Source organism: Gossypium raimondii, chromosome 6 (genome assembly GCF_025698545.1).
Source record: "Gossypium raimondii isolate GPD5lz chromosome 6, ASM2569854v1, whole genome shotgun sequence".
NCBI classification, from domain to species: domain Eukaryota; kingdom Viridiplantae; phylum Streptophyta; class Magnoliopsida; order Malvales; family Malvaceae; genus Gossypium; species Gossypium raimondii.
Window position 1 is genome coordinate 39,792,281 of NC_068570.1, and position 9,615 is coordinate 39,801,895.

Consider the following 9,615-nt stretch of genomic DNA (forward strand, 5'->3'; position numbering starts at 1 on the left):
TGAGTTTAGGGACTAAATTGAATAAAATGTAATTTTTTTGGGATATCGAGAAATCGATTTCATATAGACTCATGCACATAATAGCATAGTAAGGAGACATTTGGTATTGATTGATGATATAAAATGATTTTTTTAGATCAAGAATCGGGTCGAAGTGGGGTTGATCGGGGAAAAGCTAATATTGCGGATTAGCCCCTAAAGTATCCAATTTACATATTTTGAATAGGTAAATTCATTTGGGACTTACCACCCTATTTTATTTTATGTTTGAATTCATTTATATGCTCAATTTAAGTAGAACTTAGTGAATTTGACACATATGATTTAAATTGGATTGAATGAAAAGTTACGCGAACACTGGTTATTATGAGGTAGTACATAGTGCAAACGTAAATGTTGGTTGATTACTAGACTGATAAATGGAATACGTAATTATGCTTAGATATTGATAATGACATATGTATACAAAAATGATGTTGTGTGGACTTAGTAAAAGGTTAGGATACGTATGACATGCCATTAAGGTTATATGTGGTTTGATCAGGGATTTTACATGTTATTGCGAGATTTATATTTGTTGCAAATTCTCGGGTTATACATATCGTAGGATTAACTCAGACGAGTAACCTCAATATTATGTCAGCTTGTGTGAGCAACTTATTCCTGTGTATCTAAGTTCATTTTGTTATAGTTTCGTTGGGCAATGTTGAAATAAACGGAAATGAAAATTTAAATGCAAATTGGATATGTGATGGTATATGCTGATATTTGATATGGGATAAGTATTGGATTGCCTTAATGTTATATGAACGTTGGTAACAATATTTTTTGTTTGAAAATATGTAATTTAGGTACCAAAATGAGCTAAGTAGCCAAAACTAGGGGCCACACCGCAACCTCAGACTTTTTGCGTCACAACGTCATCATCTCAAAGAGTGATGTCGTGATGAGCATATGCATGTCGCTGCCACGTGACAAACTAAATGACCACGCCACGACGAGGAAATGACAAAGTCGCGACGTCATTCTAGGAATTTTTAAAACTTTACAATTTGGTCCTAGTTCGAGTACGGACTAGTATAAGAGTATTCATAAGCTCGTGTAAGTCCCAGAATTGATTGTATATCATATCATATCATATCATATCATATCATATGTATGTCTTGCTTGAATTTAAATGTATAACGACATGAATTGGATATTTATTTGATCGTCATTGCTTAAATAATTAATATAACATTTTATAGCTTAGACACGACGATCGAGTCGGACAAAAGGTGTTACAAGTATCATGTGATCATTATTGTTCACTGTGATAAATAAGTTCTCCAGCCTTCTACATAACTATGGTTTTGAACTGTCATTTTCTTCCTCTAGTTTTTCTATTGCAATCTTTAACTCTTTCCGAGGTATCTATACTAGCTTAGAAGCTTCCAAAAGCTTATATTCTTTCAATTGGTTCATATATCAAACTCTTGTCCTAACCATCACTTAGAAACTTAAGAGTTTGTACCTTTCAAGTAGTTCTCATCCATCTCCTATTGTCTCAATTATCACTTAAAAGCCCTAAAAGCCACTGAATTCTTATATCGATTCTTATTGTTTTCACACTTTTTTTGTGGTCCAATAAATTGAAGGTGATTAATCTTAAATCCTAAATTTAAGTAATGTTAAACCTTTTGTGAATTCTTCAACTAAAAATTAATAAGATTTTTTCAAGTTAATAGCACCAAAAATTCCTGAATTATAACACCAATTAAAAGTGTTCATCGGTGAAGCCGAATCGAGACCTAATTCCAAAAAGAATTTCAAGTCCAATCCCTTCTCAAGTCAATTTGGCCCACCCAAAAAGTCCATTTCATTATTAAAAAAATAAAAAAAAAATTAAGTTTTAATTGATATTTTATATACTTTACATTTAAAGTTAAATTAAAAAAAATATTTCTTTTGTTTATTTAATATGAATTCGGGCTGAGTCAAAGTGTAAAAGATATTTTTGAAAAATATTTCTTTTGTTTATTTAATATGAATTCGGGCTGAGTCAAAGTGTAAAAGATATTTTTGTTATACAGAATTGTTTCTTTGAGTGCAACAGTCGTTTTTATTTAATTATACATAACTCTGTGGAAAAGGTTTCATATTGACATTCATTTTTACAAACACAAGGCCATGGAAAACTTCTCTTAATTATATTTTTCCCTTCCATGTACACTGAACCCTCGCCCTGCATCAACGCGATGCAATAGTACTACAAAGAATGATACTGTAAATAAAATGAAAAGGGAAAAAAATTGTGGGTAGAAACAAACAAACAAATGGTTGATAACGAGGTCTGTGGGTCAGTTCGATTCAGTGTGTTGCCAACTCTGATCCTCGTCGGCACCGACATTCAGTTATAACAAAACCCTAATCTAAAAGACAAGGCTGTACAAAATATTTCATTAGTCCTCATGGTATCCTACATGATTCAATCACTTCACTCACGGCTTTATGAGTCTCTGAAGATATCATGTTTAATGTAAAATGAAATGCCTGCAAGATAATTTCAAAAAAAATGGTTTAAAGATTATGTCCGAAGCTAACCCATGGCTTCATAACTCTAAAGGCCTAAATGCAGTTAATTGCTTTGCAGTCCATGAATTTGCGATAAACTCTCAATCTACTGCTTATATAGCTGCTAATTTTCAATTATTAAATGAACACATACCACGAATCTCTCCAACACAGGTACCAGAATCGACAGGCTGTGATTTGGGAGGCATTCAGCAATCGCATTTCGTGTGCTCTTACTGTCAGTGACAGCGGAAAAACAGTTTATTAAGAAAACAGGGAAAGTGGGCATTGGGAAGGATATCAATGATACCAACCTTTCAGTGGAAAGAAAAGCAAGTAGTAGGGCTGCGTAGGCTTCTAAAATCATCTTCTCTGCTTCTTTCTCTTCCTGTAGCATAGCAGCCTCATCGTTCTGTATGATCAAATACAACAAAGATTTAAGCCATGTCAACAATGACAAATTCTTCAAGCACACTAGCATAAAAAAACAATGCTCCAAATCATGAAAAATGAGAAGAAAGACATTTTTGGGAGGGGTCCTCACCCAAGAAAGAACCCCAGTACCATCGTCTTCTCCTTGGTTCGCAAGGAAGATGGCACATAGCAGCGGAATTACAGCCATGTGACTTCCCTCATTTAACCCTTCTGAATCCGGTAAAGAAACAGAAGCTGCTGCAAGCCGTGATCTACATAGAAGCATGACAGTACTTGTTATGTGCCTGTGACTAAGAGTATAAAAATGGAAGAAAAATGACCTCTATTCTACTTTCTAAGCCACTGCACTGAATGCAAAGAAGGTACATCAACCTGTTATGTTCATCCTTCTCTACTAGGTTTACAAGCAGACCCAGTATTGCCACAAGGAAATCCAACTCTGGATCAGTAAGGGGTCTGTCATTCTGGTTGTGAAGTTCAACACAAAGAGAATTCTCTTCCATTTCACTGATGCGAGGCAAATATGAGCAGAATGAAGGGAAATGGCAAGCAATTAATGTAGACAAGGTCTCTAGGGCCCCCGAGGCAGCAATTTGCTTACAGCCGAGTGGGTTGTCATTTGTTAAATTCATCAAAACCTGCCAAGAAAAGATCCCCACTATTAGATCAAATAAACCACCATTCTTAGAGAAAAAGGATATCAAGAAGTCGTACAAAGCAAAAACTGGTTTTTTGCTATCCATTAAATTGCATAGATCCATCAATCCAATAGATACCATTGAAGGACTCACAAAGCAGACTGAGCAGGACAGGTAATTTCTACGTTATTCTAATAAACTATAATAATGTGTTGAAACCAAAAAAAGCACTGCAAAGGTTGGATGATATGTGAACTCCATATTTAGGAATACCTTGACAGCAGCAAGAAGGCAGTCAGAAAGAAGGCTGGCATATTCTTCTTCACCATATTTAGAACTAGAAGCTGCATTAGAATGATTATATTCTTCATTGGAAGATTTTCTCAGACAAATTTCCTCACTAGTTAATTCCTTTTGGCTTATTGTATGACATTGATGCTCAATTTGGATTTCTCTATTTCTTGGCCCAAGTTTCCGATGCTTTTTAGTTTGGGATGTTTTTTTACTCCCAGTGAGTAAGTCCCACTTTGAAGGCACGAATTCCTCTTCATCAAAAGCAAAAGGATCCTGACTATCCTCTAAAACTTGCCATTTGTCATCTTTTGAACCGACAGGCCTCTCAGAAAGAATCCCTGACCAATTACTTGTTACAGGTATTTCATCATATGAATTTCCTAATTTCCCGCTGCATGAGCTGGCGAAGGAAGAACGGGTTCTCATCTTTAGTAAACGACTATCATTCGTGGATGTATTCTCACTTTGAAAACTAGGTACGAGATGACCTAACCACTGAGTGGAGGGCCCTGGCTCAATCTGAGATGCATTGGAACTTTTTTCAGAGGACCACTCCATGCTTGAGGATTTTTCAGATGAACTGAGGCAGATAATACCGTGTCTATCCACTGCAAAATTAAAAAGAATCAATCAAGTCCAACGGCAGCTATTAGAATGATATATTTTATTCAAAAACATCAGACTGTCCAATACCTTTACAATCTGTGGTTAGAGCAAATTCATCAACACCACCCACAGCTTTAGAATTACCACAAGCCTTTCCTATACTGGATGATCCACAAGAACTCTTACAATAAAGCCCTGGAAACAATGACATTGGAAAATCAAAATGCAATAAATCTTTCAAAAGAAGATAATGATAATAATAATTATTATTATTATTATTATTTATAATAATTAGGATTATTATTAGTAGTAGTAGTAGTAGTAGTGATAATAACTTGGGGTAGTAATTGCAACATCAGTACCTGAGAGAATCTTGATTACACTTACAACAAGCTTTGTAAAAGATAGTCGATGTCCATGTGAGTTAAATTTCCCCTTCATTTCTATTAGATGACTCTACAATAAAAGTAAAAAAAAAAACATTTAGACTCTTAACAGCTTAATAGAAGTGGCAGTTTAGTTACACAAGCTAGGCATAAGAAGAATAGAAGAAAATAACTGTAAATCACAACTTCAGTACCTGATTTTCACTACTGAGGAATGCAGCATTTTCCATGATTTTCAAACATTTTGAAAGCAGCACCAGGCTCTGCACATCCTTTCTATCTTCGGTAAGAGGAGAAGATAAACTCTGTTCCACCCAACCCTGCAGAGAAGTTAATGCATTATATGTCACCAATGAATGGCTTTATGTAAATGCAAGAGGTTTCCCAAAATTTAAAGCAGTATATCTTAATATCCTTCACTTAAAATGCAAAAGAACAGAAACCAGATCTAACATACAGGCTCACACCTCCATAACAGAATGGCACTCCATGGCCACTTCAAAGACCGCATCAAGTCCTCCAAGCTCTCGTAGTTTCTCCTTGAAATCGCTCCCAGTTTTTCTTACAGTACCGGTTGCATCTGAATAAACAATACCAGTGCAAAAAACATAAAAGAAATTAGCAAAGTGTAAAAAATTACCAGACCATGTATGTATTCTTTATATACATATGTAGCTCTGTTTAGGTCTATATTGAGCTCCTATTACATTTCAAACAACACAATCTATAAATAAATACTCATAAGTCTTAGACATCCATTACATACCTTCAATAGAAATTCTAGACAAACAAGCTTTCTCCAACGTCAACAAAGCTATCCATTTTGGGCTTAACTCTGGCCTTCTTACATCACTATCATCCCCGCATCTTGACTTCATTTCCTCGCAACTAACAAGGATCTCCTCAACTTTAGAGATAATAGCAGCAGAGCTTGAATCCAACACCTTAATTGTATCCCGTGAGACATTGGCATCCTTGCGTAATGCCAAAAGCTTAAAGCCCACTTTCTCTGTTTTGTTTTCTTTAGCAGGGGGGATAATTGGCTTTAAAATTTTCATTAGAAATCGAATGCAACAAGGTGACTCCAGGAGCTGGTCATCTTGACCCTGACACAATAAATTCATAAGAACCTTGATGAATATTGCAATCAACATGTTCAAAACATTTGATTCAACTATATGCAAATATTGGTCTAGGGGACCAAAAAGCATAAAAGCTAGGCATATAAGCATGGATCTCTTGACATCTGAATTTCTAAAATAAAGAATAAAAATCAACTGAAGATAAAAGGTGAAACCAAACATGGGCAGAACAGATTAACATTCACCTCTAATTGTAACTAGTTATAGTATAGCAGCACATGCAAGACTGCAATAGGAGACACACATTTAGTCATTTACAAAGATTCTATGTGAAGAACTAATAGAACTAAAAAAGTATCGGTTTTGTCATTGTCAACTTTTACTTTAGTCCTGGATCAACACCTTCTCACAAGACCCCCATGTGTGCATAAAATCCTCAACTATTGAGCAGAAATTAAGTATAGATTTATAAATAGACAATAAGTGCAACTTCAAGTGCTGAAAAACGTACATCATTAGTAAACACGTAAAAAAGGGCCACAGCAGCAAGGTTGCTTGGGATGTCATCAAAGTTGAGCCCCAAAATAGCATCAATTATTGTTTTTGCCATCCTGAAAAGAACATGTTCGCGAAGCCAGTGTAAGGACAACAAAGAGCATCACAGTAATTCTTCCTTCCAGAAGACAATAGGATATTCATGCATATGTTTGGTCTAAAAGGAAAACCACTCCATCTTTATCTTCACATTCTTTTAGAGTGAAACAAGCACTGAACCAGTAAATGAAGATTGAATAAGCTGGAAAAAATCAATTGACAATCCCTAAAAAGAGACAATAGACAATTAACAAATTACACGGCTGCAGGAAATGGCACCTATACTTTTTATACCATACATAATGTCTAACCGAGTTGTTGTCATGAGTCAAGTTACTCCAACTCAGCTAACAGTTACTCAAGAATAAAATAAAATTAAGGATGTTATGGTCTTTAATTTATTTTTACCTATTTTAAAAAAACTATCCACTCCTAGAAAATCTACCTATTTAGCTTTTTATTTTTCAAAACAGACAAAGAAAAAACTGACTAAGTAATTGAACCACATTCTAGTAAGGAAATAAAATATAACAGAATGTAACAGTCCTTAATACTACTGGAAACACAATCTAAACACCAAAGGAGTTCTTTAAATTAATACAAAATCAAATTCTATCCATAAACTATCAAAAACATCAATAACTTACACAACCCCAGAAAGGGAATGCAAGACCGCCAACCCTTTACAATTTCTAATAAACTACGTTTTCATCCAAGACCCAAATCTTTGATACATTTATCTTCCTTTAACTCTATCGGAAAGCCAAATATAGTTGAATAGTCTATAGACTCCCAGAAGGGAATTCAAAATTTCAAATATGCTTAACGTCCCTAAAATTACTAATCCATATTATCCCCCAAGTCTAAAACAAAAGGTCAAAAAGAAGCAAAGTGCACCTTAATCTGTTTGAATCAACAAAGTTATTTCATAACCAAATTTAAATTCAAATTTCAAAACTCCACCCTAAATTAACACTACCCAGATGCCAATATCAACAGATTTCAACAAAAGAACCTAAAAACCAAAAACCCATCAAGAATTTCAACATACCCATGGGTTCTCAACAGTCTCCTCTGTTGGGCAGTGGCGCAAATCGAAAGCAGAGACAAGAGACTCGCTCTTCTGATCCTCACTGGCTGGCCTTTCTTTAACCCATCAAGCGCGAAATTAACCTCGTCAACGTGCTCCATCATTTCCCCGAATTCTTGAGCCTCCATCAGACTCGAAGTCGGCGAAATCCACGGCATAGAAGAATACCCTACCTCGTTCTTGCTCTGGTTTTGCTTCTGTTTCTTGGACCTTCTAACAACACCGTTTCTTGGATCTTCGAATTCGAAACTTCTTTGGGTTGGTTTAACGGACGCTTTTATTTTGTTCTTGTAGTCGTCGTCGATGAATTCTTGAGAGGACGGCCATAAGGAAGAGGATTCCTGGGTGGTAGTGAAAGGGAAATCGTAGATGTCCTGAGACGGCAACGTTTCTTGGGACAATGGAGGGGAGTCGGAGACGTCGTCGTTTAGGGAGTTGGAGAATGTCCTGGTTAAACCACGGTTACGGCGACCGTAGGTTCGGACGATCATTGTTTGGAGTCTGGATTTCTTTGTGGTGGCGGCGTTTAACCTGGATATGGCATTGAGAAGTAAGATAAGGGTATTTTGGGCAAAAAAGAAAACAAAAATCGAGATTTTGAAATGAAACGAAGCTCTCCCTTTCTCTTTCTGTCTCTCTCTTTCTTGGACGGTGGAGCTGAGAGAAAAAGAAAAGAAAGGTTTTAGGACAAATTAGAAGAGAGAAATCTGGGTCCGGTTGGGATTTTGATTTGGGTCCGGTTTGGTCCTAAAATGAGAGGAAATTACCTAGGGCCGACGCTAATAGGAGTGGATGGGCCGTGACACCAAATATTTTGAATCTGTCTTTAATATTTATATTAAATATAAAAATAATTTATCCCTTTCAAAAATTAATTTAATGAAGTATAAATTAGAAAAATAAACCTTTGAGGGTCAAACAACCTCCCAATAAAAAACAATAAATTTAGCATTTAAAAAAATTGCATCCAATTGAGCTAAAAGATATTCTTTTATTAACAAAAATTATTAGTAATTGATTTGATTATAATGAAAAATTGACATGTAGTAAAGTATATTAAAAGTGACATGTCATGTAAAATATAAAATATAAAATCTTAGTAAACAATACTAAAAAGTTCACACTTAAAGAACAATTTAGTATATTTTTAAGTTTTAGTTTTAGTTTACTGTAATTTTGATTTTGATTTATTTTACAATTTCTAAGGTTTTTTCTTGAATATTGTAAAAAGTTTAATTATTTCTTAGGTTCCTTCGAAAAGTTATTTTTCAGAATATGTGATATATATGAGTGTTGAGTTAATAGTAGGCTAAATTAGGTAATTATGTTGTTTTCTTAATTAAGGTTATAAGTCTTTTTTTTTTTAATTTTAGAGAAATAAGTCATTTTTGAAAAGAGAAACGAAAAGAGTCCCCAGGTGGACGAGTTTTTCCTCAACGGTCATTTGAACGTTGGTCGTGCAACGGTAAAAAAGGACAACGGTCATTTTTTTTACCTATAAATACCCCAAATTTATTTATTTTTCATTCACATCATATTCTCTCAATTTTCTTAAGTTCTTGTTCTAAATTTTTCGATATTCTTGTTCAAAAATATTATTTTTTAATTATTCGTATTTTATTTGTTGGAATTAAATTTTCATTAATAACAACCTCTCTAATTCATTTCGACCACAATCACATTTATGTCGCTCAAGTAGTAATGGTAAGACAAAAATTTAATTTTTATTATTTTTGATTAAGTTAAATTTAAATTTTTTATAAATTAAAATAATTTTCAGTCGTTATAAATAAGTAGATGACCATGTTTTGGAGGCGTTCATACATAATTTGTCAAAGCCTCCAATCACTGAAATTCATGGTTACTTGCAAGAGGCGGGATTCTTGCATACATCTCATATGTTCGAGGGCTGCAAACTTGACCCTAGACTCATCAGC

At 34.6% G+C, this 9,615-nt stretch overlaps 1 protein-coding gene across 1 annotated transcript; it reads right to left on the minus strand.

The window, feature by feature from the left end:
* Positions 1–2,170: 2,170 nt before the first annotated feature.
* LOC105773498 (wings apart-like protein 1) lies at positions 2,171–8,381 on the minus strand. Its single transcript, XM_012595468.2, has 13 exons — positions 7,640–8,381; positions 6,506–6,605; positions 5,679–6,018; positions 5,380–5,492; positions 5,107–5,232; positions 4,889–4,982; positions 4,614–4,721; positions 3,900–4,528; positions 3,361–3,626; positions 3,098–3,239; positions 2,868–2,965; positions 2,708–2,789; positions 2,171–2,532 (listed from the first exon to the last, which is right to left on the minus strand). The coding sequence occupies exons 1-13, from the start codon at positions 8,167–8,169 to the stop codon at positions 2,449–2,451; spliced, it is 2,712 nt and encodes a 903-aa protein (XP_012450922.2). The 5' UTR covers positions 8,170–8,381; the 3' UTR covers positions 2,171–2,448.
* Positions 8,382–9,615: the final 1,234 nt, after the last annotated feature.

What these genes read in the sequence shown, in the direction of transcription:
- LOC105773498 (XM_012595468.2), bottom strand. Translation starts at nt 8,169, where the DNA reads ATGATCGTCCGAACCTACGGTCGCCGTAACCGTGGTTTAACCAGGACA. An exon ending in AGACTGTTGAGAACCCATGG is followed by an intron (nt 6,606 to 7,639) that starts GTATGTTGAAAT and finishes TGTTCTTTTCAG; the next exon opens with GATGGCAAAAACAATAATTG. An exon ending in GCTTTTCTTTCCACTGAAAG is followed by an intron (nt 2,790 to 2,867) that starts GTTGGTATCATT and finishes TGTCACTGACAG; the next exon opens with TAAGAGCACACGAAATGCGA.